Source organism: Zonotrichia albicollis, chromosome 28, assembly GCF_047830755.1.
Source record: "Zonotrichia albicollis isolate bZonAlb1 chromosome 28, bZonAlb1.hap1, whole genome shotgun sequence".
Lineage (NCBI taxonomy): Eukaryota > Metazoa > Chordata > Aves > Passeriformes > Passerellidae > Zonotrichia > Zonotrichia albicollis.
In genome coordinates this window covers 179764-206203 of record NC_133846.1, presented here as the reverse complement: position 1 = coordinate 206203, position 26440 = coordinate 179764, and the positions used below count along the sequence as shown (strand labels likewise).

At 61.2% G+C, this 26440-nt stretch overlaps 3 protein-coding genes and 1 non-coding gene across 4 annotated transcripts; all 4 read left to right on the top strand.

Annotated features, from left to right (window-relative positions):
- Positions 1 to 446: 446 nt before the first annotated feature.
- TMEM167B (transmembrane protein 167B) lies at positions 447 to 2411 on the top strand. Its single transcript, XM_074527990.1, has 3 exons — positions 447 to 603; positions 1160 to 1291; positions 1715 to 2411. The coding sequence occupies exons 1-3, from the start codon at positions 594 to 596 to the stop codon at positions 1795 to 1797; spliced, it is 225 nt and encodes a 74-aa protein (XP_074384091.1). The 5' UTR covers positions 447 to 593; the 3' UTR covers positions 1798 to 2411.
- Positions 2412 to 2962: 551 nt separating this feature from the next.
- Positions 2963 to 3258, top strand: LOC113459964 (small Cajal body-specific RNA 2). The gene has a single exon (XR_003381567.2).
- Positions 3259 to 3411: 153 nt separating this feature from the next.
- Positions 3412 to 17976, top strand: ELAPOR1 (endosome-lysosome associated apoptosis and autophagy regulator 1). The gene is made up of 22 exons (XM_074527966.1): positions 3412 to 5621; positions 7704 to 7824; positions 8791 to 8983; positions 10047 to 10194; positions 10691 to 10771; positions 11039 to 11144; positions 11223 to 11372; positions 11730 to 11818; positions 11891 to 12068; positions 12667 to 12795; positions 12878 to 12968; positions 13049 to 13154; positions 13229 to 13366; positions 13469 to 13723; positions 14342 to 14515; positions 15372 to 15537; positions 16182 to 16278; positions 16354 to 16455; positions 17015 to 17141; positions 17209 to 17387; positions 17468 to 17633; positions 17836 to 17976. The coding sequence occupies exons 1-22, from the start codon at positions 5523 to 5525 to the stop codon at positions 17902 to 17904; spliced, it is 2964 nt and encodes a 987-aa protein (XP_074384067.1). The 5' UTR covers positions 3412 to 5522; the 3' UTR covers positions 17905 to 17976.
- A 931-nt stretch (positions 17977 to 18907) lies between these two features.
- SARS1 (seryl-tRNA synthetase 1) lies at positions 18908 to 26353 on the top strand. The gene is made up of 11 exons (XM_005492431.3): positions 18908 to 19115; positions 21157 to 21227; positions 21387 to 21467; positions 22001 to 22159; positions 22611 to 22754; positions 22911 to 23066; positions 23823 to 24044; positions 24469 to 24598; positions 25457 to 25614; positions 25701 to 25830; positions 25905 to 26353. Exons 1-11 carry the CDS (start codon positions 18980 to 18982, stop codon positions 26057 to 26059), a joined length of 1542 nt encoding a protein of 513 aa, XP_005492488.2. The 5' UTR covers positions 18908 to 18979; the 3' UTR covers positions 26060 to 26353.
- The last annotated feature ends 87 nt before the right edge of the window (positions 26354 to 26440 follow it).

Sequence of the window (26440 nt, the reverse complement as noted above, 5' to 3'; positions counted from 1 at the left end):
AGATTGTACTGGGGGGGTTACTGGGATGACTGGAACTCGCTGAGGGCTGGAATGGAGACTGTTTACACGTGGGTGGGATACTGGGAGGACTGAGGGTTACTGCGGGTGCTGGTGGGTTACTGGGTTCCTGCCATGGGGACTGGTTGCACTGGGGAGGTACTGGGAGGACTGGGGCATACCGGGGGCTGCAGGGTCATGGGGAGATTGCGAGTTGCAAGGAAAACCGGGGGTCACTGGGGTGTGGTTGCACTGGGGAGGTACTGGGAGGACCGGGGATTACTGGGAGTACTGGTGGGTTACTGGAAGGACTGGAATGGGGATTGAGTGCACTGCGGGAGACTGAGGGGTCACTGGGGACGGGATGGGGGCTGTTCACACTCGGCCGGGCGCACTGGCAGCTCCCGCAGCGCTCGGGTCACCGGGGCTGCTGGGCCGCACCGGGGCGGCACACGCACCTCCCCGATAGGCGCTCCATTGAGGCCGCCTGCTCCTCAGGATGCGCGTCGCCCGGGTCGGCGCTCGGCTGGCCGTGCCTGTCGCCCGCTTCCGCTGTCGCGTCGGCGCCGCGGGGGCCGGGGGGGTCCGGGGGCGCCATGACCAACGGTGGGAACGGGGGGCCCAGGGCTACCGAGGGGGGCCTCGGGACAACCGGGGCCGGCATAACCAATGCTGGAACGGGGGAACGAGGGGTTGTGCAGAGTCCTGGGGCCACCATGGCTGGTGGTGGGAACTGGGGAGTGGAGGGGCCGGGGCGTCCGGAAGGGTTCGGGGCCTCAAGGACCATGGAGGGAGGGGATTACGGGGGTTTTGGGGGTTCCGAAGGCGGGGGGCTTGATGGGGCACCATGGGGAGAGCACTCAGGTACCGGCAGCCTTGGGGCAGAAGGGGCTGATGTGGGGAAGGTACTGAGAGAGAGGAAGTTTTGGGAGGCGGCTGGGGGACTGTGACCCTTCGGGGGCGGGGTACTGGCGGTTCTGAGTGCCGTCGGTGGGGACACGGGCAGTGTGAGTCCCTTTCGGGGGGATCCCGGGGAGTCTGCATCCCCTCATAGGGGCAGAGATGGGAGGTTGCTCACACGGAGTGTGGGGGTCTCCTTGCAGGGGGGTTGGGCAGTGGCCCGGAGTTCCCCCTGACCCCTCCCCGACCGATCTCCCCGCAGTTTATTCCCTGGACGGGCTCCTGGTGTTCGGGCTGCTCCTGGTTTGCACTTGTGCGTACTTGCGGAAGGTGCCCCGATTGCGCACCTGGCTCCTGTCCGAGCGCAGGGGCATCTGGGGAGTCTGCCACAAGGGTGAGGGGCACTTGGGACACTGGGGTATGGTGCGGGGGTGCTGGGAGCACTGGAATGGGGCACTTGGAACACTGGGGTACAGGATGGGGGTGCTGGGATCACTGGGGTGGAGGCACTTGGAACATGTGGGGTACAGGATGGGGGTGCTGGGATCACTGGGGTGGGGGCACTTGGAACACTGGGGTACAGGATGGGGATTCTGGGAACACTGGGGTCGGGTCTAGGACAGGAGCATTGGGTCCAGGATGGGGACACAGAGATGTGGGATGGGGGTTTTGGAGTCTGGGATAGGAACACAGAGATTGGGAATGGGAACAGTGGGGTTTGGGATGGGAACATGGGGTCTGGGATGGGCTCACAGGGATTCAGGATGCATCTGAGATGGGGACATGGGGCCTCACCCCATCCTTGTCCCACCCACAGCTGCTGTGATTGGGACCCGCCTGCACGTGGCTGTGTCCATGTCCTGTCTTCTCATGGCCTTCTACGTCCTTGTGGGAAAGTGACCACATGGGGACCTGCTGGCAACCTGAGAGAGACCTGGGACTGACTAGAGATCCTGTGTCTGATTCCAACAATCCCAGTATGGACCAGAGAGCCTGGTACTGACACCTGTGTCCCAGTACCAACTAGAGACCCCATTGCTGACCTTGGAGACCCTGGTACTGATCCTGGAGACCCTGGTACTGACCCTGAACCACCCCTGGTCCTACCCTTGGCAGCAACCTGGATCCTGCATGTGGCAGCCCAGGGACCATCATGGCCCATCGCCCTCCTTGAGCCCACCAAGGGCAACTATGAGGGCCAACAGAGCACCTTTAGACTGTTGGAAAAATATTTCTCGTGAATTCTGTAGAGAAGTGGGTGAAGGGACCCCCGGGACTGGGGGACCCAGCTCTGACTTGTGAGCCCCTTCTGTTGATGCTGAGCAGGGTGCTGGTGAGACCATGGCAGGCTCTGGGGGCCTGGCAGGGTCCCCCCTGATCCGTGGGATCTTCCTATGCCTCTACAGTGTGGGGGGCCCTCAGGGGGGGTCTCCTGCAGTGGGGGGTTGGTGACGCCCCCGGGTTGTAAATATTGGACCACCACATGCAAATAAAGTGGGGGTTCCTCTGTGGCAGTGCTGGCCTGGGGGTCCTGTGGGGCTGGGGGGGCTCCTGTGGGGTTGGTGCCCTGCTTGGGGGTCCTGTGGTGTGGGTTGAGGGTCCCACTGGGTGTGTGTGAGGAGGTCCTTGGAGGCTGCCTCCCATGGGGTGGAGGGCTCCTGTAGTTATGAGTCCTGGGGTGAGGAGGATTTGTGCGAATAAAGGGGGGGGGGCGCTGTGGGGTGGGGAATGCTGACTGGAGCCTCCTGGCCCGATTCATCCAGCTCTCTGGGGCCGGGAGCGATACAGCCCCTCAGGGAGGGGCACGGAGGGCTGTGCCCTGCCCGCGGTGAGTGTGCCCGGCCCCGCCTGCCGCTCGTCGCTGAGCCGCCCGTGTGCCCGGGAGACGCGGGCGGTGCTCGGCGATGCTCGGCTGTGCTCGGCGGTGCTCGGCGGTCCTCCGATCGGCCGGGGGCGCGCCCGAGCTCTGCGCCGCCTTTCCGGCGTGCTCGGCGCGGCTATGGTAGAAAAAGGCCCGGAGCGGAAGTGGCTGTGGCTGTGCGCGCGCGCGTGTGTGTGTGCGTGGGCGCCTGTGAGAGTGTGCGTGTGTTTGTCTGTGTGTGAGTGAGAGAGAGAGAGTGTGTGTGTGTGTGTGTGTGTGTGTGTGTGTGTGTGTGTGTGTGTGTGTGTGTGTGTGTGTGTGTGGCGCCAGCCACCCTCCCTCCCTACACGTTGATCTTATTCGATCGGCCGGGCCCCGCCGGGCCGAGGTGAGAAGAAAGCGCCGCGAAGCCCTCGGGCGCTGTGCGGCTGGGCCGGGCGGGATGAGTCGATCAGATAGGCGAGGCCACGGCCGCTGAGCGCCCTGCGATTCTGACCCGCGCCCACGTCTGCAGCCCCGGGGCCGACATCGAGCCGCTCCCGACAGCGGCGGAAGACGAACCGCCCCAGCCTCATCCCGGCCGGGCCCCGCGGCAAGGCGGGAAATGCGCCCTGCCGCAGGCTCCGTTCGCGCTTTGCGGGCTCCGTGCTGTTCGTGCGGGGTCTGCACACTCCGTGCCGTGCTGGCGGTGGTTCACCGGGCCCTGCAGCTGCGTGCGGCACAAAGGCTGTACACGGGGCTGTCGTGGCACCGTGCCGCGTCTGTGACCTGAGCGCGGACCTTGCTGGCCCCGCGGGACACCAGGGACTCATTAGACCTACGAGCTTCATGCAGCACGGCCTCTGTGTTTTATTGGGAGTGTCTGGGGATGGGAATAGCCGTGGTGGTGACAAGAGGATGGCCACAAGAGGACAACCATGGTGAAGACTGGGGGATGGCCATGGTGCTGCCAAAGCTGTGATGGTAACCAGGGGACAGCCCCTGTGGAAACTGTGGAAGAGTACAGTTGTGCTGGTAACGAGAGGATGGCCACGGTGATAACAGGAGGACAGCTGTGGTGATAGCAAGAGGATGGCCGTGGTTATGCCAAGGGGACAGTAAGGGTGGGTGACTGAGGGGTGGCTACAGTGGTGACAAGAGGATGAGCCTGAGAGGACAGCCACAGAGGTGAAAAGGGGGCGGCTGTGATTCTGGCATTACTGGGAGAAGCAGCTGCGGTGGCTGCTGATGGTGGCCCTGCTATGGGGACACTCTGAGAGGAGGTCACCAGCTTAATGGTGCCTGGCAGGCTTCAGCTGCCAGGGTGACACTGTGGATGCCGTGGGCCATGGCCTCCCCATGCCACTGTCTAGCTGTGGCACAAGTGGGCGTGGGGTTGTCCCCATGCTGCCATAGGGAGAGGCATGTTTCCTTCCTGTGGCCGTGTGCCCCCTGCCCGTGGTACTTGCTGGCATCCCTGTGTCACCACAGATAGATGCGTGTCACTAGTGTCCTCCAACCCACAGGGTGACCCTTTGCCACCAGAGTTGAGACCTCGGTATCACCTTAGCAGCTCTGTCCCTCATGTCCTCTTGTGACTGTGGCCCCCATATGCCCATGTTCCCCATGTCTCTGGTGTTCCCGTGTTGTCCATAGCCTTCATGTCCCCCTGTGTCTCCCATCTCCGTGCGTTCCCATGTCAGCTGTGTACCCAGTGTCCCTCTGCAGCCCCTTACCAGCTGTGTTCTTACATCCCTCATGTTCAGATATCCCCTGTATCCCGTGTCACTCGGTGTCCCCCATTCTCCCGTGTCCTTTGTATTCCCAGTGTCCCTGATGTTCCTGTGTCCCCCGTGTTCCTATGTCCCCTGTACCCCCTATGTCCCTCATGTCCTCCATGCCCAGGATATGCAGCCACATGTGTCCCGTGTCCTGTCCCCAGTGCAGTGGGGCTGGCCTGGCTCCGTGAGGACATGGCCTGAGGGCACACGAGTGGCACCCAGTCTCCGGTGGGGTGGAGGCAGCTCCGGGCTGCTGGGGCTCTTGACCGCCCCCTGCCGTGTCCCTGTCCGCCCCCAGCCCCGGGCGGCGGGAGGAGGGGCTGTTCCGGGGGCGTGATGCCCCGAGACGGTCCCGGTGCTGTTCCTGGCGTAACATTCCCAAATCCGTTCCCGATGGTAAAATCCCGATGCCGTTCCCGGGAACGCGTTCCGGAGATCACATTCCCAGTCCCGTTTCCGGGGATACGCTCCCAAGGATGATGGGGTTCCCGGCGGCGTTCTCACGGATAGCACTCCCGGTGCCGGTGCCCGGCGCCAATCTCAGGGTACCATTCATGGGTGTAACCTTGGCCGTGCTGTTCCCGGGAGTTCCCTTCCCGTGTCTCTATTCCCAATACCGATGCGCGGTGCCATTCCCATGAATAACGTTCTCGATACCGATTCCCGGTGCCGCTCTCATGGCAAGCGTTCCCGGAGACGATGCCAGTTGCCGTTCCAAGGGAGTCTATTCGTGATCCACTGCCCGTTCCCATCCCCTGGGGCGATGCCCCGTGCCATTCCCACCGTTCCCGGTGCCCGTTCTCGGAGGTGCTGCCCGGTGCCGTTCCCGGGGGAGATGCCGGTGACGTTCCCGGGGGTTCCGTCCCGGTGCCTGTTCCCGTTCCCGGGGGCGGGGGCAGGTAGCGGCAGGTGCGCGGAGGCCGGGCCGTTGGCGGGGGCGGGGCAGCGGCGCCGGTGCTCGCACCGGCCGAGCCGCCGCCGTTGCCGCCGCCGTTGCCGCCGCCATGGCCGGTACCGGAGCCCGGTGGATGCCGCTGGCGCTGTGTCTGGCTGTCACCGTGTCACCGGGACGCACCGGAGAGCAGCTACACGTCTGCAAGGAGGTACCAGCACCGGGAGTGGCGGGGGGATGGGGGGTGGACAACCGGTAACACAGCGGCACCGCTGCAACCACCCCCAAATTCCCCCCGCACACCGATGAAACGGAGTCCCCGAGCACGGGGAGGCCGCTCCCTATGAGATGGGGGGGACAAGGAGGGGACAGGTGGGGGTCGGGCATCCCGGTGGCACTGGCTGGGGATGGGGTGTCTCCTGTAGGGGGGAGGGAGTGGCCGACTTCCTGGGGGCCCAGGGAGCAGTCTTTGCTCCCAGTGGCTCGGTCCCAGTGGCTTTGCTCCCAGTGGCTCGGCTTTGGGACCCCAACTCGTGTCACCCCATCATCGTCCCTATGTTCCTACCCCTCAGACACATTGGGGTCTCCCTGAGTGCTGCTGGGGGGTGACAAGGAGCGGGGGGGGGGGGGGCAATCCCAACGGCCACGTGTCATTCCCAGTCTAGCACATGGTATTCTGTGAAGAAAAACTGTCACTCACCAGGATCTGTCCACCTTGGGGACAGCGGGTGAACCCCTAAATGCTCTCCCTGGGTTGTCCGTATTGCCCCCCTCCCCCCAGTTTTCCTCCCCCCTCCTCAGACCTGCGTCTGCTTTTAAAATCTGGGCCAGGATTTTTTTTTTTCTCTGATACAATTATTTTTGTCCGTGTTCCGTGATCCAGAGCTGGAAACAATAGACTGGGGCTGGCACCTGCCCTAGGAGCGATCAGTCCCCCAGAGGAGGTGTCCCCTGTCCTTCACAAGGGACAGCCCTTCTCCCTCCCCTGGCCAGAGCAGAGTTACAGTGGCAGTTTTGGGTGCCCTCCACCCCCAGAGCCACCCTGGGGCTGAATTAGGTCAATTTATGTAGATTTAATGAAAACATGGAAAAGTTTAGGAAGAGAGAAAAAATACCCTCTCCCCAAGGAAATCCCTCAGGACTGAGAGCAATGTGGTAGTTCAGGGCTGCTGAAAGTTGGAGTGACCCTCCGGGTACCCCCAGGGAGGTGGGGACCTTTCTCTGTGTCCCCATCCCAGGGCCAGGGGGGTTCCATGCTGTCCGTACATGGGCAGGGGGTGCGGCAGGCATCTCTCTGTCCCCAGTTTTCCTTCTCCACCCCCCTTTTACCTCTCCAATCCCTCTTTCCCCTTCACACCCCCTCATCCCCCTCTTCCCTCCCCCCCCATTGCTGTGTTTCCAGCTGATGGGAACATCAAAGCAATTGTTTTCTCATCAACCTGCCACGCTCCAGCAGCCGCCGGGAGCATGAAGCCACAGCACCGGCTCTGACACCTCAGCGCTGCTGCGGGGGGTGGGGAGCTCCCCTTGTACCCCAAACCCCAACACCACCAGATGTGTCCTTCACCCTGCCCACGCCGTCTGTCCCTGGCGTCTCCTCACCGACCTTAAGGCAGTCTCAGCTTGGTGCAGTGGGAGGATGGGGGGGTCACGGTGCCTCTGCTGTCGCCAGCACTTCCTGGTTCCTCCTGGTCTCCCCTGTGCTCCCGCCCTGTGCCCGGGCTGCTCCCCGGCTGGATCCGGGTTGTGCCACAGCTGTTTGATGAGCAAAGTGTGTCACAGCCGCGCCAAGGGGCGTGACAGTGCCATGTGATCCCAGGAGCAAGGAGGGGGCGCAGGGGTTCCCCTCCACACCAGGGAGGGGTGCAGGGCTGCTGCTGCTCCAAGGCTCCTGGGCAACCCCAGCCAGATCATCCCCCCACGCACAGCACCCCCATTTCCCAGCGTCTTCTCAAACTGCCCCCCCTCCCCCCTGCCACAATGCTCCCCCACTCTGAGCATCCCTCTGGTCCCCAGCTCCCTTCAATCCAGAGCATCTCCCACCCAAATCCACCCCCATTTTCCAGGATCCCCCCACACTGAACTCTCCCCTGCCCCAGTATCCCCCCACTTTGAACGCCCTCTCAGGCCCCTCTCTCTAGGCCCTGGGCACCACAGGACATTGCCACACCTTAACTCAAAACCATCCCTTGAAGGCACTGCTGGGCCCAGGGGCCAGCCCCTGTCAGGGAGCAGAGGGTGCAGGGACAGCCCAGGGCACAGCTCCCTGCACGCTCCCTTGTGTCTCCTGCAGTCCGAGTACCACTACGAGTACACAGCCTGTGACAGCTCAGGATCGCGCTGGAGGGTGGCTGTACCACACACACCTGGACTCTGCACTGGCCTGCCTGACCCTGTCAGGGGCACTGAATGCTGTAAGATTGCCACCAGGAATGGCTAGGGGTTAGGCTGGGGGGTGGGAATGGCAGGGATGGGAAATGAGGGCGAGGGGAGGGAGAGAGTGGGGAGACAAGCACAGCCATTGTTGGCTCCAGTGCAGGCAGGAGGATGGAATGGGATCAGTGGGATGGTAGAAGAACTACAAGCACTGGGATGGGATGGAATAGGAATCACACACACAGCAACTCCCTGGGATGGGATGAGAGGGATGGGAACCACACACACACACAGGCATTGGGATGGGATGAGACAGATGGGAGTCACATGCACACACAGATATGATGGGATGGGAATCACACATAAAGTCATGGAATGGGATGAGAGGAATGGGAATCTCACACACTGGGATGGAAATCCCCTCATCCCACACATGCACCAGGACAGGATGAGCAAGATGAGTACTCACTCACCTGAATGGGGTGAGAGAGATGGAAATCCCACACACATAATGGGATAGGATGGGATGGGAATCCCACGCATGGGCACTAGGATGGGATAAGAGGGATGGAAATCACACATACACATGCACGAGGATGGGAGGGGAATCACACACACAGTCACCAAACAGAATGAGAGCCATGGCAATCTCACCACACACACATGCACCAGGATGGCTGAGCAAGGTGAGAATCCCCCTCACACAAACTTACCAGGAGGGATGAGCAGGATGAGAATCCCAAATACATGCCCCCCAAAGTCTGGAGGTGCCCCGGTTCCATGGTAGAGCGTTACATCCTGCCTGGATTGGGCAGAGCTGGGTATCAGGTACCGAAACTCATGGATGGGGGGGTTGCCTTTGTGGAGTGGTAAGAATTGGGGATCCCAGCACCTCCACCAGCTGGAGCACTTGGAAATGCAGAGCTGAGGGTGATGAGGCTGTAGCGGCACCAGGAGGACTGGGGATGACCTTCCACACCCTGTGCCCCCGTCTCCATTGGCAGCATTCTCCTGCAAGGCGGGTGAGTTCCTGGAGATGCAGACGCAGACATGCCGGCCCTGCGCTGCGGGCACCTACTCGCTGGGCACTGGTGTCCGCTTCGATGAGTGGGACGAGGTGCCCCATGGCTTCGCCAACGTGGCCACCAACCTGGAGGTGGATGACAGCTTTGGCGATGCGGCAGAGAACTGCACCGCGTGAGTCACAGTGTCACTGGCTGTGACGCCAGCACACGGGCACCTGGCCTGTCAGCACTGGATGCGGGACACAGGGAGCATGATGGGTGTGACACCCCTGTGCATCCATAGCGCCCCTGTGCATCCAGCTGCCCCGACACCCTTCTGTCATCCTGCCCTGGGAGGTGACACCAGCAGAGCATTACAGGGGCACCCTGGTCACAGCAGGGGAACACCTAGCAGCATCCCCCATTCCCAAGAAGTGGCAGGACCCCAAACCCATGGGACCTCCACACCAAATTCCTTGGGAATGGAGCACCCATGGAGGTCCCCAGAGCTCCTATGGGGTTCTCTAAAGGACCCATGGGGGTCCCCACACCCCCATGCCACCAGCGAGAGCCTTTACTGCCACAGTCCTTTGATCCTCACTAGCAACCTCTGAGCTCTTTTGGTTGTGCTGGCAGCCACCAGACCCTTCCAGTTGTTGCATAGCCATTAAACATCCCACCAGCAGCCATAAAACCCTCTTACATGTACCACAGCCACCAAGGCCTCTCAGTTGTACCAGCAGCTGCCAAGCCCTCCCAGTTGTTCCGCTGCCACTGAATTTCCCACCAACTGGTTGTGCCAGCAGCCACTGGTACACAACAAATACCAACAGCCAAACCTTCCTGGTTGTACCACACCACTGAGCCTTCCCAGTTGTACCAACAACCAAGAAACCCTCCCAGATTTACCAAAAACCACCAAACTCTCAGTTTTACTGGCACCTCCACGCTGCTCCATTGATGCCCGTCTTATGCATTCCCTACTCCCAGTAGTGTGTTCCTCATCCAGCCACATTCCCAGAACAGGGGGACCCCATCCTCTTCTCCTTGCAGTCCACACTCCACACGGCTCTCAGCAGGCCAGGGGATTCTCCCAAGGGAGATGTGGCTAGCCATCACACCTTGCCATGTCCCTAAGATGTGCCCAAGCCCTGAGCCCCCCATTTCTCCCCTGCTTCCTGGGGACCCTCCCAACTGTCCCTACAATCCTTGTCCTGCCTGCCGAGAGTTGTGACAGGATATATCACTTGCCCCAGGTCAACGTGGGTGCCACTGGGGGACTACGTGGCCTCCAACACAGACGAGTGCACGGCCACCCTCATGTATGCTGTGAGCCTCAAACAGTCGGGGACTGTCACCTTCGAGTACATCTACCCTGACAGCAGCATCGTCTTCGAATTCTTCGTGGGTGACGGGGACAGGGTGGAGGATATGGGTCTCTGGGGACATGAGAGGGTCCTTGGGGGCATGGGAGGGGTCCATAGGGATATGGGAGAGGGTCCTAGATGGCATTAAGGGTCCCTAGGTACATGGGACAGGTCCCTTGTGACCTGAGTGGGTCTGTGGAGACTCCTCAGGGGTCCCTGGAGACATGGAAGGAGTCCCTTAGGACATGATGTGCGTCCCAGGATCTCTGGTAGATGTGACAGGGGTCTCTGGGGACATGGGGAAGGGTGCCCTGGATATATGTGAGGGGTCCCTGGGGACATCATGGGGATCCTTGCAGACATGGAGGGGTCCCTGGTGACATGAGGGGAGCCCCATGGGATATGGCAGTGGTTCATGGAGACATGAGGAGGGGTCCCTAGGAATATGGAGGGTCCCTGGGAGCATGGGGGTGTGTCCATGGGGACATGCAGGGTTCCCTGTGAACATGGGGTCCCTGACACTCTCCCTGCAGGTGCAGAACGACCAGTGCCAGCCCACGGTGGAGGAGTCCCGCTGGATGCGGACGACAGAGAAGGGCTGGGAATTCCACAGCGTGAGTGTTCGGTGGGAGGTGACACCGGGGGAAGGTCCCTCGGTGCTGCCCCGGCGTTTCTCGTCCCTCCCGTGGGACGAAGATGCTCCATGAGGCTGAGGAGGGGGCGATGGGTGGGGACAGACGGGGGTGCCACACACCCCCCTCCACTGGTGCCAGCCCCCTCCTCGGCAGCGGGATCCCCCACCCATGGTGCCAAACCCATCCCTGGCAGTGGGATTACCCAATCCCGTGGGATTACCCAATCTCATGGGATCCTTCTCCCAGGTGGAGCTGAGCCGTGGGAACAACGTGCTGTACTGGCGGACCACCGCCTTCTCCGTCTGGTCCAAGGTGCCTAAACCGGTGCTGGTGAGGAACATCGGCATTACAGGTGGGTTGGGGGCAGGAAGGAGGGTCTCGGGGGTCGTGCACTCCCGTCTCTGCTACCTGAGACTCCTCCCGCTCCCAGGGGTGGCCTTCACTTCGGAGTGCTTCCCCTGCAAGCCCGGCACCTTCGCTCCCGCTGCCGGCTCAGCCGCCTGCCAGCCCTGTCCCGCTGACACCTTCTCTGGCAAAGGGGCCACCGCCTGCCAGCCCTGCGACCCTGACACCTACGCCGGTGAGAGGGGACACCCGGGGCTGCCCCCGCCCAGAGCTATCCCTCTAGTATTTGACCCTGGGAAGGGAAGGGGTGATGTGGGGAGCAGGGGTGACCTGACATCCCCTGGTGGCGACAGTGTTGGCACCCCTGTCAAACCTGACACCTACGCTGCTGAGGGGGGACACCCTTAGGGGTCCCTTTGTCCCCGCAATCTGCACGGCAGGAGTGGCCCTGGGGGAGGGAGAGATGATGTGGGGAGTAGGGAGCACCCGCTATCCCTTGGCTGGGAGGGAAGACAAGGACACCCCGCGTGGTGGGGACAGCGCTGGGGTCCCCGGGCTGTGCTGGCTCACCCGCCGTGCTCCCCCTCGGCAGAGCCCGGCTCGGGGTCCTGCAAGCCACGCCCGCCCTGCACGGACAAGGATTTCTTCTACATCCACACGGCCTGCGATGCCCGTGGGGAGGTAATGCAGGGGCAGCCCGGGGTGGGCCCCCTGTCCCCGGTGTCCCCCTCAGCTCACCTGCTGCCCTGGCAGACCCAGCTGATGTACAAGTGGGCAGAGCCCAAGATCTGCAGTGAGGAGCTGCCGCAGGCGACCCGGCTGCCATCCTCGGGGGTCAAGACACGATGCCCCCCCTGCAACCCTGGCTTCGCCAAAGGCAACAGCAGCACCTGCCAGCCCTGTCCCTATGGCTTCTATTCCAATGGCTCCGGTAAGGTGGCCCCGTCATTGTCCCCAAGGCGTGACTGGGGCAGCCTGAGCTGCTGGGGGAAGGTGGGTGCCACTCCTGTGCAGGGTTGTCCCCTCCTGTCCCCATGGCTCCAATAAGGACACCCCCACCACTGCCCCAAGGAATAACTGGGATCTCTGGGGCTACCAGGGGGATGTGAGTGCCACCTCAGTGCAGGGTTGTCCCATCCTGTTCCCATCATTGTTCCAAAGTGGTGACCAAAGCACCCAAAGCTGACAGAGAGAAAAGTGGTACCACCTTGGTGCAGGGCTGTCCCTATGTATCCAGTAAGAACATCCCAGTTATTGTCCCCAGTAAGTAACTGGGATCCCTGGAGCTGCCTAGGGAAGATGGGTCCCATCTCAGTAGAGAGCTGTCCTCTCCTGTCTCCACCATTGTCCCCAAGAGGTGGTTACCAGGTCATCCCAAGCTGCAGGGAGGGTAATGTGGTACCACTCTAGTGCAGGGCTGTCCCCTCTTGTCCCCATCACTGGCCTCAAGGGGTAAGCAGGGCACACCAAGCTGACAGAGGGGGAGGTGGGTGCCACCCCTGTGCAGGGCTGTTGCCTTCTCTCCCCAGCCTGTCTCAGTTGCCCAGAGGGCACTGAGCCAGTGCTGGGCTTGGAGTACAAGTGGTGGAACGTGCTGCCTCCCAACATGGAGACCACCGTGCTCAGCGGCATCAACTTCGAGTACAAGGGCATTGCAGGTAGTGGCAGAGGTCTGTCCCTTCCCTGTCCCTTGCTGGGGCACAGCCAGGGACCTCTCTGAGTGTCACTGCACCCCTGCAGGCTGGGAGGTAGCTGGGGACTACATTTACACGGCAGCTGGAGCCTCTGACAGCGACTTCATGATCCTCACGCTGGTGGTCCCTGGCTTCAGGTGAGGTGGGGGCCAACATCAGGGAGCAGGGGGGACATAGCCATGGAGCAGAGCTAGCAGTGTCCCCACGCTGTCCCCAGCCCTCCAAGCCCAGTGCTAGAGGACACAGAGAGCAGGGAGGTAGCCAGGATCACCTTCGTTTTCGAGACGCTCTGCAGCGTTGGCTGTGAGCTCTACTTTATGGTGGTGAGTGGGAAGACACAGCAGTTTCGGGGGGGGCACAGTGAACTTGGGTGGTGCCACCTCTGCCGTCCCCACAGGGTGTCAACTCACACACCAACACTCCGGTAGAGACATGGACAGGCTCCACAGGGAAACAATCCTACACCTACCTGGTGGAGAAGAACGCGACCATGAGCTTCACTTGGGCCTTCCAGCGCACCCCCTACCACGAGGCGGTGAGGGACAGAGAGCCCTGCTTTGAGAGGGCTGGAGGGCCCCCACTTTGGGGGATCTGGGGGAGGGTGGGGGGCAGATGGTGATGGTGCTCTCGGTGCCAGGGCCGGCGGTTCACCAGTGATGTGGCCAAGCTGTACAGCATCAACGTCACCAATGTGCAGGGGGGGGTGGCCTCCTTCTGCCGCCGCTGTGCCCCCCAGCCCACTGGGTCCTGTGCCCCGTGTTCCCCTGGCAGTGCTGTGGACCCCAGCTCGGGCACCTGCCAGCCCTGCCCGCCTGGCACCTACCTGCGGGGCCACCCCTCCGACGGGACACCCACCTGCCACCCCTGTGGCCCTGGCACACGCAGCAACCAGGTGACTGGGGATGGCAGGGGGTCCAAGTGTCCATAAGTGTCCCTATGGGTGATGCCAATGGGCCCCAGAGGAGTGACACCAGCCTCCCCCAGAGCCAGGATGTCCCAGATGGTGGCACTGGCTAGCACCCGGAGGGTGACACCATCACGGGTGGGTGACACAAGCCTCCCCCAGTCATCCTCGGTGCATGACACTGTGTCCCCATGAAGGTGACACCAGCCCCTTACAGCCATTCTGGGTGGGTGACAGGATGGGTGGCAGTGTGGGTGACTGTCTGACCCAGAGTGGGTGATGCCTGCCCTCCTTGGCCGTCTCCAGGGAGGTGACACCAACCCTGTGGCAATCCTGGGTGGATGGCAAGGTGGGTGACAATGTCTAATCCTGGGTGGGTAATGCCAGGCCCCCAGCTGTCCCCAGAGAGATGACACCAGCCCCTCCCAGCCATCCCAGATGGGTGACAGTATCTGACACTGGTGGGTGGCAGTGGGTGACCCTGGTGGATGCCACTATGGCCCTGCTGTCTCTCAGGGGTGGTGCCAGCTCTCCAGAGTCCCCCACAAGGGGTCCCCAGTGCACCCAGTGCATGGCCATCCCTGAGCTCCCTGTCCCTGTTCCCAGCTGCGATCGCTATGCTACAACAACTGCAGCCTGGCACTGGCACTGCCAGGCCGGATGCTGCACTTCGAGTTCCCGTCGCTGGGCCAAGGTGCCGGGGTGGGCACCGGGCCCGGCTTCACCCCCAAAGGGCTGCGCTACAGCCATCACTTCCGCCTGAGCCTCTGTGGGCACCAGGTGAGAGCCGTGTGGGCAAACACAAGTGCACACATGGGAACACACCCAGGGGCGGGCACAGGCACACGAGTGCAAACACAGGTACATGAGTGGGCACTCAGGAGAGTAGGCACACATGGGCAGGAGGCCATGGAAACATGCATGCAGACATGGGAACACACCTGGGAAGGCACACAAGAGGCACACACAGGAGAGCAGAGGATCGTGCATGAATGTATGGGAACACAACTGGGCTCATGGGGGAGTGGTCATAGGAACACAAGTGCAAACACAAGCACACAGGGGGTGTGTGCACTCACAGGCACATGAGTACAAACACGAGCACACAGGTGGGCACACAAGTGGGTGGGCACAAGCACGAGTGCAAAGATGGGCACAATGGGTGGGTACTCAGGAGGGTGGGCACAGGAACACAGGTGGGCACACATGGGCAGGATTGCTCACAAATACAATGCACACATGGGCATCTGCATGGGCGAACACGGGCACACACCTGGGCACACAGACAGGATGGGGCATGCAGGTGGGCAGACACAGACACACATGTGCATATGTTCTTGTAGTCATGCAAACACAAGGACGTGTATGCAAACACACATTCCCACATGCAGGTGTGCAAATACAGGTGTACATACTGTCACATTTGCACATACACACCCGCCCACTTGTGCAATCACTTGTGCACAGTCACACAAACACACCTGCACAGTTGTGCAGACACATGTGAACACTCGTGTAAACACATATGGACACTTGTGCAGCCACACCTGTACACCCATGGCCCTGCACACACAAATGCCCGTCCCTTGTATGCACAGTCTCACTCCACACACGTGTGTCATGTATGTCCCCACAGGGCAGGAAAATGGCCTCATGTGCAGACAATGTCACGGCAGGTCTGGGGGGCCCTGCCCGGGTGGTCACCTCTTATGTGTGCCAGGCCATTCTGGTGCCCTCCGATGTCACCGGTGCCCGCACAGCTGTGTCTTCTCAGCCTGTCAGCCTGGGTGACCACCTGCTGGGTGAGCAGGGAGGGAGGGGGGACACCCTGGGGCACTGGGACACCCCGAGGTCGCTAAGACACATGGGCAGGACAGACACTGGAACATCTTGGTGGCACTGGCACACCAACACTGGGACTCGTCAGGGGGACTGGGACACATGTGTGGGACAGGAACTGGAACAATCTTGCAGCACTGAGAGTGGGACACCGCGTTGAGACTAGGACAGCCTGGTGGCACAGGGACCAGGACATCCCAGTGGCACTGAGAGTGGGATACCCTGGTGGGATTGAGACACTCTGCTGGGACTAGGACACTGGCACTAGGACATTTCAGCAGCACTGGGATACCTTGGTGCCATGGGGACACCCCAATGGGACTGAAATACACCCTGGTGGGATTGGGACACTACAGAGCACCTTTTTTGGGATTGGGACATTGTCACTGGTATATGTCACCGACAACCCCAGTGGGACTGGGACACCATGGTGTGACTTGAGACATGCTGGTGGGACTGGGACACTGACACTGGGACACCCTGTTGGGATTGGGATATCCTGGTGGCACTGGGACACCCTAGTAAGACTGGGACCCTCTGGTGGCACTAGGACACTGGGACTGGAACACACCCCAGTGGGACTGGAGACACCCCTCTCTCCCTGCAGGTGTCACCACCAGCTCCGTGCTGGACGGCATCGTGTCTCCCCCAGAGCTCTTCCCCCCCAGCCACCCTGACCTGCCTGACATCATCTTCTTCTTCAGGTGCAGGCAGGTGACAGGGGGTTGACACCCACACTGTACCCCACTGTCCTCCTGACCCCCCATGTCCCCTGGCAGGTCCAACGACATGACACAGCCCTGCAGTGGTGGCCGGGCCACCACCATCCGCCTACGCTGTGACCCCCTGCGTGTCGGCATTGGCACCCTGGCTGTCCCGAGGTGGGGAGGGGACACGGGGAACCCCAAGGGGGGTTTTGGGTGAACAGCATCTCCTGCTGTCAGGGTTGGGCATATCCCTGGGGTGCCTTGCTTTGGAGACACCATAGCCACAGTGTCAGTGTCCCTCACTTTGAGGCGTCACCCTGGCTGTTCCCGGGGGGGGGGGGGGCGCGGTGGGACACTGGGGACACCAAGGAGGGCTTAGGGGTCTCCCAAAGTGACCCAAAACATCTCCTGCTGTCATGGGTGGGCATTTCCCTGAGGTGCTTTGCTCTGGGGACGACACTGACATGGCGTCAGATTCCCTCACCCTGAGGTGTCATCCTGGCTGTGTCACCGGCGCCCTGCGTGTACTCAGGTTGGCAGTGAAACAAAGGAGTTCCCAGGGGAGGTTTGGGAACCTCCAAGATCCCCTGCTGTTATCGGTAGATACTTTGGAGTGCTTCACTTTGGGGACACTGCTGTCATGCTGTCCCGACCTTGGGGTGTCACCTTAGCTGTAATCCCCACTTTCGAGTGTCACCGTCACCTGAGCCCCCCCCTTTTTGTCCCTCCCCAGCAAATGCCCCGAGGGCACCTGCGACGGCTGCACCTTCCATTTCCTGTGGGTGACGGCCGAGGGATGTCCCCGCTGCTCCAGCTCCCACCACCGCCCCATCGTCGGCGCCTGCATAGGCGGCGTTCAGGTACCGCCCCGTGCCCCGGGCTGGGCAGCGGCTCCTGCGGCCCCTGAGCCCCCTTTCCCCCCATCAGAAAACCACCTACGTGTGGCGGGAGCCCCGGCTGTGCCACGGCGGAGACGGCCTGCCGCCGCAGGTGATCCAGGCGTGCCGGAGCGTGGATTTTTGGCTAAAAGTGGGAATTTCCACCGGGACGGGTGTGGCCGTCTTGCTGGCCGCGCTCGCCGCTTATTTCTGGAAAAAGACTCAAAAGTGAGCAATTGGCGGCGGGATTTGGGGACACGGGGGCTACCACTGTCACGGGAAGGTGATGGCACCGCCTGCGTTCCCAGGTTGGAATACAAATATTCCAAGCTGGTGATGGACGCGGCGGCCCGGGAGACCGACGCGACGTCGCCCGATAGCTGCGCCATCATGGAGGGGGAGGACGCGGAGGACGAGCTGCTCTTTGCCACCGAAATGTCACTTTTTGGAAAACTTAAAGCCCTGACGGCCAAGGTGAGCGGTGGGGTGGGCGGCGGAAACAACCCTGGAGCAGCCACCGCAAAAGCCGTGGTGGGGGTGGGATTTGAGGATGGTCCATGCCTCAATTCCCCACCCCGGGGGTGCTCCGGGCCTCAGTTTCCCCACTCCAAGGGGGGCTCTGTGCCTCAGTTCCCCACGCCGGCGGGCTCCGGGCCTCACTTTCCCTACCCCACAGCGGATGCCGGATGGATTCGACTCGGTCCCACTCAAGACCTCATCCAGCAGCGCCGATCGCGAGCTGTAAGAGGACGGGGGGCACCCTCGCATCCCGCAGCCCTCCCGGGAGTTGTGACGGGCCGGAGGGGCACCCACGGACACCCCGGCCCCCGACAGCTGTGAAGGGAAGGGGGGGGTACCCACGGCCCATCCCCTGCGCCCCCAACGTGGCCTTAGGGACCCGCTTCGGACCGGAGCCTCGTTACGGCTTTTGTACGTGTGTCCCCACTCGTGTCCCCCACCGTGTCCTCCCCATCCCAAGCACCTAAAAATGCCAAATACAGGAGTGGGGTTTGTATAAGGGCTCCATGTGTGTGGGTACACGGGGGCGGGGGGACACGCCTAGGGGATGCGGGGAGTTGAGCGTGGGCACCAAAAATGGGTGGGGTGAGGATGTGGGGGTGTCCGCAGGGTTTCACACGCGTGGTAGTGGGTATCTAGGGGTGGGGTGAGGGAGCAGCGGAACTTTGACTTCTATCTGCACGCCTCCTCATGGGGGAAGCGCTATAGGGTCCCCCACATGGGTGAAGGCACCAGAACCCCGCCGGGACCCCCAGGGAGGGGACAGTGGGGTGACATGGGGTGACGTGGACGGCCACAGTCGTGCCATGGGGCGCTGTAGGGAGGCATGGGGTGGCCTTTGGGAGCCCCAAGAGCAGAGGGGTGCGAGGTGTCCTGGGGTGGGAGATCCGCAGAGCCCACCAGTATGCCTGGGATGTGGCTGAGGAACCCCAGGAAAATCCTCGGGGTGCGAGGGCGGAGACCCCTCTGGCCGGGGGGGCTCAAGCATGCTCGGACCGCTCGGGCCCCTCCAGACCGCGCCATATCCTCCCCAAACCCTCTCAACACTTCCCGATACCCCCGTCCTGCCGCTCTGCTCGGGCCTGCCGGCCCGCCGGAAGTCCCTCACGGGGGTCAGGGCTGCTCGGGCCCCTCCCCATGGCCCCTGTGCCCCGCCCGCCCGTCCTGCTGCGCCTCCTCCCGGCCACCAAGGGGCGCTGCTGCGCCCCCCCACGGCCGCGGCCACGCCCCTTCCGCGCACGCGCGCGGAGCAGCTGTCCCCGCCGGCGCTCCCGGTGCCGCCGCCGCCGCCATCACCCGTCATGGTGCTGGACCTGGACCTGTTCCGCGCCGACAAGGGCGGAGACCCCGCCATGGTGCGGGACATGCAGCGCAAGCGCTTCAAGGACCCCGGGCTGGTGGATGCGCTGGTGCGAGCGGACGGCGCCTGGCGGAGGTGTACGTGGGGGTGGGTGGGTGAGGGGAGGCAACCTCCGGGCTGGGGGACCCCCTTGTCACACGCGGGTGTATCTTCCCTTGCCGGTGCCTTTCCCCCCGCCCCGTCAGCCTGGTGACCGGTCCGCAGGGGATAGGAACTCGCCACCATTTCCCTTCCTCGGGGATGGGGGATCCCCTAAGGGTCCCTCTCTCCCTCCCGAGGAGCTTGTAGCGGCCCCCACGCTGATCCCCGAACCTCCTCGATGAGATGGGGTGACCTTTCGGGAGGTCTTTCCCATCCTCCCCAGCTGTTTGTGTACTCATCCCCAACCCTCGGGGATCACCTCGGTGGATCACTGCCCTCTGGGACTGGATCCTGTGGGTAGGTTGCAGCAGAGACCGAGGGCCTGTCTCTGGGCGGATCCCCCTCGTCCCTAATTCCAGGGGTTGAGGTGGGAGAAGTTCTCCCACTAGACCCGCCTTCTGTCCTCCCAAGCTGGGGGGCAGATCCCAGGTTCCCCTTGGCCCGGACTTGGATCCCGTCCCATTGCGATCCCCAGGGATCCGCTCCCTGCATTGCCGCAGGATGCAGCTGGCCGGGGGGGATCCTAGACAGTGCCACCCCCAGATTTGGGGTACACCCACACTTGGGGGGGTGGGGGGCAGGAGCCTACTCCACGTAGCTCCCGGCGGGTTATGGGGCAGCGGGAAGCGCATCCAGCTCCGTCAGTGGGTGCCGGATGTGGGGAGGAGTTGGAGGGCGGCAGGAGGAGTGGGTACCCCCAAACCCCGCCTTTCCCAGGGCACCCCAGCATTCCATTGCTGCGGAATGAAAGCGGTGCTTGGGGCTCCTCTTTAATGCGTTCGCCTTGATGTCCAAGGGGTTCCCCGCTTCCCAGCCCCCTTCCCGCGGGCTCCGTGTCCCCAGGACGGCGGTGCTGGAGAATGGCGGGTGCCTGCAGGGTGAGGCAGGCTGGCGGGTCGTGCTGGCTGATGCAATCCCGCGGCGCCGGTGCGTGGAGCCCGTGCTGTGCCGTGCTGTGTCCTGTTGGTGTTCCCTGGCTCTGGATCCCCTGCGACTGATCCCTCCCGCTGATTGGGGTGGCACGTTCTCAGCGTAGGTGCCCCCAGTTTGAGCTGCCCCGGGTCGTGGGCTCTGCCCTTCCCAGCCCTGGGCTCACAAAGGGGGAACATCCATGCTCCCCTCATCCAACACCCCCTGAATCTCGTCATTGTGGCCTCAGATCTCAGGGTCTGCTCAGTCCTTAGCAATCCCATCCCGCTGAGGGAGGTGTCTCATCACAAGGTGGGGTCCCAGCACAATGCAGGAGTCCCATCCTAACAGGGAGGTCCCAGCACGGGAGGCTCTGAGCCTGTGGAGGGAGGGATGTTATCCTGGCATGGGCGTCCCAGTGCAGTGTGAGAGGGATCTCAACCTGGTGTGGGGGTCCTAGCCCAGCACTGGGGGGTCCAAGTGAAATATGGAGGTCCTATGCTGATGTGGAGGCTCCCATCCTGGTGGAGGGATTCCCATTGTGGCAGGGTGGGGTTCCCAATCCAGCATGGGGGTCACAGCCCAATGTGGGGGATCCTAGCATGGGGTGGGGATCCCATTCCAGTACATTGTTCCCAGCCGGGCATGGGACTTTCACCCCAGTGTGGGGGACCTCATCCCCTCATGGGAGTCCCAGTGTGGAGGTCCTATGCTACTGTGGGGGTCCTAGCCCAGCATGGGGAATCCCAGTGTAGGGTTCTCATCTTAGAGTTGAGGTGTCCCATCCCAGCATGGTTCCAGCACGTCATGGGGGTTTCCAGCCTGGCATGGAGGTCCCAGTGCAATGTCACTCCAGGTGTTTTCCAGTGACATCCCTACTCCTTGCAGCTCTGCTCCACACGATCAACCTCTGTCCTTCCAAAAACCCCAGGGATGGTGCCTGTGGATATTCTGGGAACTGCCACCCCCCCTGCTGCTCCCATGGGGGCTCCATATCACCTCTCTGTACCAGATAGGGGCCCCAGCCCTTCTCTCAGTCCAGGTGACAGCCCCCGCCTTCCTTTCCAGGCAGGTTTCGTGCCGACAACCTGAACAAGCTGAAGAACCTGTGCAGCAAAACCATTGGGGACAAGATGAAGGTGGGGCACGAGTGCCCTGGGTCACCTTATGGTGGGACATCACCAACTGGTGACATCTCTCCTTCTCCCAGCCCTCCAGTCTCTCCCTTGTGTCACTGAGGGATGTTTTCCCACTGGAAATTTTAACTCTCCTGGGGTTCCTTTTTCCTCTTGCTGCAGAAAAAGGAGCCAGTAGGGACGGATGAATCTGTACCAGAGAGTGCACAGAACCTGGATGAACTCACGGCTGATGTCCTGGGGGTGAGTGAGACCCTCAACTCCCTCCACTGTGCCTACAGTTTGTCCAGAGCTTTGCCTGGAATTGCCCAAATTGGTGGCCTAAAGTGCCCACCAAATGAGGGGGGACTGCCTGTTGCCCCAGCTGGGAGGATCCTCATTCCCACACCACCAATAAGTGACTCTTCCTCAGTGTCCTTGATCTCCCCAGCATCACCCTGTGTCAGTCAAGGGCTGATCCCTAGGAATTTGAGCAGCCTCAGTCCTTCTGTGTCCTCAGTGTGTCCCTCCCTGCCTGCTTCCATCCCAGTTTGATAGTCACTCTGGTTAATGGATGCAATGCCATGGGAGCAGCTCAGGCCTTCCAGATTCCAGCTTGTCACCCCTTTATCCTTTCAGGCTGTTCTTGAGTGTGTCCAGCCCAGGGACCCACTCCAGAATATGTGGAGGGTCCAGAATTCACCATGCTGGGCCCAGGATTCCCTGTGCTTGATGAACAGGACCCTCTTTCCAGTGTTCTTCTCTCTCCCCCACCTCATCCGGAGGTCTCTCTGCAGTGTCTCCAGGTGTCCCAGATAAAGAAAATTCGGCTGCTCATTGATGAGGCCATCCTGGAGTGCGACTCCGAGCGCCTGCGGCTGGAGGCTGAACGCTTTGAGAGCCTCCGGGAGATTGGGAACCTCCTCCACCCCTCTGTGCCCATTAGCAACGACGAGGTGGGACACCGGAAGGGAGGTGGGGCTGGGTCAGAGGGGCTAGAAAGCTCACAGTGGGAAGCAGGGGGCTCCCAGCAGGGGATCCCCCAAGCCTGTCTGGGTGGGCGGGTGAGGGAAATCTGCATGACAAGCCAGCATTTCCCACCGGGATCAGACAAAGAGCAGCTCAGACAACACTGGGCACACCATTGTTGGGGGAATTCATGGGAAAGGCGCTTACTGCGGTGAGGACAGGGTCTCCCTCTGCTGCCTCCATTCATCCCATGGGAATATTTTCACAGAGGGAGCACAACTGGGCCAGGCTTGCTGCCAAGTGGCTGCACAATAAGCTACAGGCTGGAGTTTGAGCTCCCAAAGTGGGCCCAGTGTGGTTCAGGGGCTGGTGTCACAGCATTCCAGGGCACTGAGGAGGTGACAGGCTCCTGCTTCTCTTTTCTCCGGGTTCCTGCAGGATGTGGACAACAAGGTGGAGCGGGTGTGGGGTGACTGCAGCTGCAGGAAGAAGTATTCTCATGTGGATCTGGTGGTGATGGTGGATGGCTATGAGGGGGAAAAGGGCGCCGTGGTGGCTGGCAGCCGTGGCTACTTCCTTAAGGTGAGAGCTGTGACCCCAGAATGATTGGGTTCAGAGAGGAACGAGGAGGAGCAGGGGCCTTGGGTTCTCCTCCCCTGGGGTTGATGATGGACCCTCTGAGCAAGGAGTGGCCCAGCAGAGTGTGCGTGTGACAGGCAGTGTGACCCTTGTTTCCAGGGCCCGCTGGTGTTTCTGGAGCAGGCGCTGATCCAGTATGCGCTGCAGAGCCTCCGTGCCCGGGGGTACACCCCGGTGTACACCCCCTTCTTCATGCGCAAGGAGGTGATGCAGGAGGTGGCCCAGCTCAGCCAGTTTGACGAGGAGCTTTACAAGGTAAGGGATCACTCCAGATTTGGGACATGGAAGCAAGCACCCCAATGGGACTGTGGAGAGGGAGGCAGCAGGGTCCCCTCTGCCCTGGCAAGCTTGTGGTGGTGGCAACAATGGTAGCAGTGGTTCCTTCCCCTCTCCGTGGGATCCATCTCCACTTTGTGATGGTGATGATGTGACAGGGAGATGGCTTGTCTTGGGGGTCCACCTCTGTGGGAAACACCTCCATGGGTGACACTGCAGTAACAAGGAGGTGGCTCATCTTGGGTCCATCTCCATGGGTGACACACGGTGATGGCCACGAAGTGACAAGGAGATGACTGGTCTCCCGAGTCCATCTGTCCATCTCCCTTGGTGATGTGTGGTGACAAGGATGTAGCTTATCTCTGGGGTCCATGTTTATGGGTGCCACATGATGGTGATGAGGTGGCTCATCTTTGGGATCCATTTGAACAGGTGACACATGATGGCAGTGCAGTGACAAGGAGGTGACATGCTCTGGGGGCCATCTCCATGGGTGACATAGGTGACAAGGAGGTGGCTTGTGATGTTGATGACGTGACAAGGAGGTGGCTCATCTCTGGAGTCCATCTCCACGGGTGATACAGGTGACTCGTCCCTGCCATCAGCCCCTTTGAACGACCAACAAACTCCCCCTGTGATGAATTCCCAAACCATCTGGTGATGGAAAACCTCCCTGCTGGTCTCTGGAGGTGCAAGAGCAGCTAGAAGAAGGCCGGTGGCTCATGTCCCCTGCAGGTGATTGGGAAGGGCAGTGAGCGGGCGGAGGACAGTTCCATCGATGAGAAGTACCTGATCGCCACGTCCGAGCAGCCGATCGCCGCCCTGCACCGCGACGAGTGGCTGCGGCCGGAGGACCTGCCCCTCAAGTACGCGGGGCTCAGCACCTGCTTCCGCCAGGAGGTGGGGTCCCATGGCCGGGACACCCGCGGCATCTTCCGCGTCCACCAGTTTGAGAAGGTGAAGGAGTGGTCCCGGGAGGAGTGTGGGATGTACTGAGGGTTGCTGTGGGGTTCCAGTGGGAATTCAGCATGTTCCAGTGGAAATTCATGGTGTATCTGATGCCACTGCAGCAGCATACCCAGCAGGAATTCAGGGTGTACCCATTGTCACTGTGGTATACACCCCAGGAAGTTGGGGTGTATACCCCATGCCACTGTGGGGTTCCAGTGGGAATTCAGAGTGTACCTGGTGTCACTGTGGGGTTCTGATGGGAACTTCGGCTATACTTAGTGTCACTGCAGGTTTCCAGTGGGAATTTGGGGTGTGCTCGGTGTCACTGTGGGGTTCCAGTAGGAATTCAGGCTGTACCTGGTGTCACCGTGGGGTTCCTGTGGGAATTGGAGCTATACCTGGTGTCACTGTGGAATTCCCTTTCCTGCAGATTGAGCAGTTTGTCTACTCCTCCCCCCATGACAACAAATCCTGGGAGATATTTGAGGAGATGATGGCCACAGCTGAGGAATTCTACCAGTCCCTCGGGATTCCCTACCACATCGTCAACATCGTCTCAGGTAGGGGCTCCTGTGCCACGGGGGGTTGAGGGGGGCCCTGACCTGCTTCCTGCATGGCAATTTCTTGTCTCTGGCTCATTGCTGTCCCCAGCCTGAGACAGAGGAAGAGAAGGGGATATTTTGCTTTCTGTGGAATCCTCAGCCTTGCTCTGGGTCTGTGGGAATGGCTGTGAACACTGCTGTGATGGATTGTCCCTGCTGTCTCTTCCAGAGGGACAGTTGGAGTGTCCCAGCTCCTCCTGGAAATGCTCACAGGAAAAAGATCTGGTTTAAAAGCTCCCTGTGGCTGAGCTTTATCCCCTTTATCCCATTGGCAGAGCAAGAACCCCACATCCCCACTGTTGAGCAGAAATCCCTCATTCCTGTGTCCAAGCAGGAATCCCAGACCCCCATGGCATAATCCTATCTCCCCATAGTCAAGTGTGAAGCCCATGTCCTTGTGGCTGAGAAAGAGCCCTGTGTTCCCATAGCTGAGTGGGAATCTCACATCCACAAAGCTGAGAGAGGCGCCCACATTCCTGTGAGTAAGCAGGATCTCCATATCCCCATGGCACAGCAGGAACCCAGTGTCCTGTGGGTGAGCAGGAGTTCCCCATCTCTGTGTCTGGGCAGGACTCCCACACCCCCATGTTCCCATGACCAAACAGCTTGTGGCTTGTTGACCCTGTGGCCAAGTGGGTACCCCACATTTCCATGGCTGAGACATAACCCCACATCACTATGGCAGAGCAGAAATCTATGGTGGATCGGCACCAAGCTGCTGGAATGACTTTGGAGGCTTCACCCCACACTCTGCCCCAGGACAGGAAAATTCAGGATGGCAGTGGGAGCCCCCACTCAGCACTGTTCCCTCTCCAGGCTCCCTGAACCATGCAGCCAGCAAAAAACTGGATCTGGAGGCTTGGTTCCCTGGCTCTGGCGCCTTCCGTGAGCTTGTCTCCTGTTCCAACTGCACTGACTACCAGGCCCGGCGCCTGCGCATCCGCTATGGCCAGACAAAGAAGATGATGGACAAGGTGAGGCTAGTGGGCATAGGAGAGTTCTTCCTGTGTTCCTGTGCTTTCCCCATGTCACAGGTGTCCCCCTGTGTCCCCCTCCACAGGTAGAGTTTGTGCACATGCTGAATGCCACCATGTGCGCTACCACCCGCACCATCTGCGCCATCCTGGAGAACCACCAGACCCCTGAGGGCATCCGCATCCCTGAAAAGCTCCAAAACTTCATGCCTCCAGGTAACATCCCCCTGTGCCTTCCCCATCCCCTGCTTCTTAGCAGGGAGGGTGACAGTAGTCCTTTGTCCCCCCAGACCTGCGGGAGCTGATTCCATTCATCAAGCCGGCACCCATTGAGCAGGAGCTCTCCAAGAAGCAGAAGAAGCAGCAGGAAGGAGGGGGCAAGAAGAAGGCAGGGGGGGGACGCGACCAGGTGCTGGAGGAGCAGATGAAGAACATGGAGGTCTGAGGGTGTCCCCCTGCACCCCAAGGACTTTGAGGGCCTCCCAAGTCATCTCACCTTCATTGCCAGGCTGTGCCCTTCATCATCGTCTTTTCTTGGAGGGGAGTCACCGTATGTCCCCCCTGTTCCCACAAAGAACTGACACTGTCAGGGTGCTGCCCCTCTCCCTGTGTGTCCCCCTTACCCTGCTGAGTCGGGCTGCAATTCCCCTGTGTCCCCCTCACGCTGAGTGGTGCTGGGGACCCCCGTGCCCATGTAACATGACTGTCCTCCATCCAAAATAAAGCCAAGAGCTGCTGAGCTGTGTGTTCTTGGGGGCTTCCGAGGAAAGAATGGGGGGGGTCCAGCCCGGGGAGGTGTCTCCGTTGCACACCACCCTTCCCCTCC

Excerpts from the sequence above, each read along its gene's own strand:
- SARS1 (XM_005492431.3), top strand. The coding sequence starts at position 18,980 with ATGGTGCTGGACCTGGACCTGTTCCGCGCCGACAAGGGCGGAGACCCC. Across the intron at positions 19,116-21,156 it reads GGACGGCGCCTGGCGGAGGT|GCAGGTTTCGTGCCGACAAC; the intron begins GTACGTGGGGGT and ends CTTCCTTTCCAG. Across the intron at positions 22,755-22,910 it reads GCCGTGGCTACTTCCTTAAG|GGCCCGCTGGTGTTTCTGGA; the intron begins GTGAGAGCTGTG and ends CCTTGTTTCCAG.
- TMEM167B (XM_074527990.1), top strand. Across the intron at positions 1,292-1,714 it reads CTGGGGAGTCTGCCACAAGG|CTGCTGTGATTGGGACCCGC; the intron begins GTGAGGGGCACT and ends TCCCACCCACAG.
- ELAPOR1 (XM_074527966.1), top strand. The coding sequence starts at position 5,523 with ATGGCCGGTACCGGAGCCCGGTGGATGCCGCTGGCGCTGTGTCTGGCT. Across the intron at positions 12,796-12,877 it reads CGAGTACAAGGGCATTGCAG|GCTGGGAGGTAGCTGGGGAC; the intron begins GTAGTGGCAGAG and ends GCACCCCTGCAG. Across the intron at positions 16,279-16,353 it reads GACATCATCTTCTTCTTCAG|GTCCAACGACATGACACAGC; the intron begins GTGCAGGCAGGT and ends GTCCCCTGGCAG.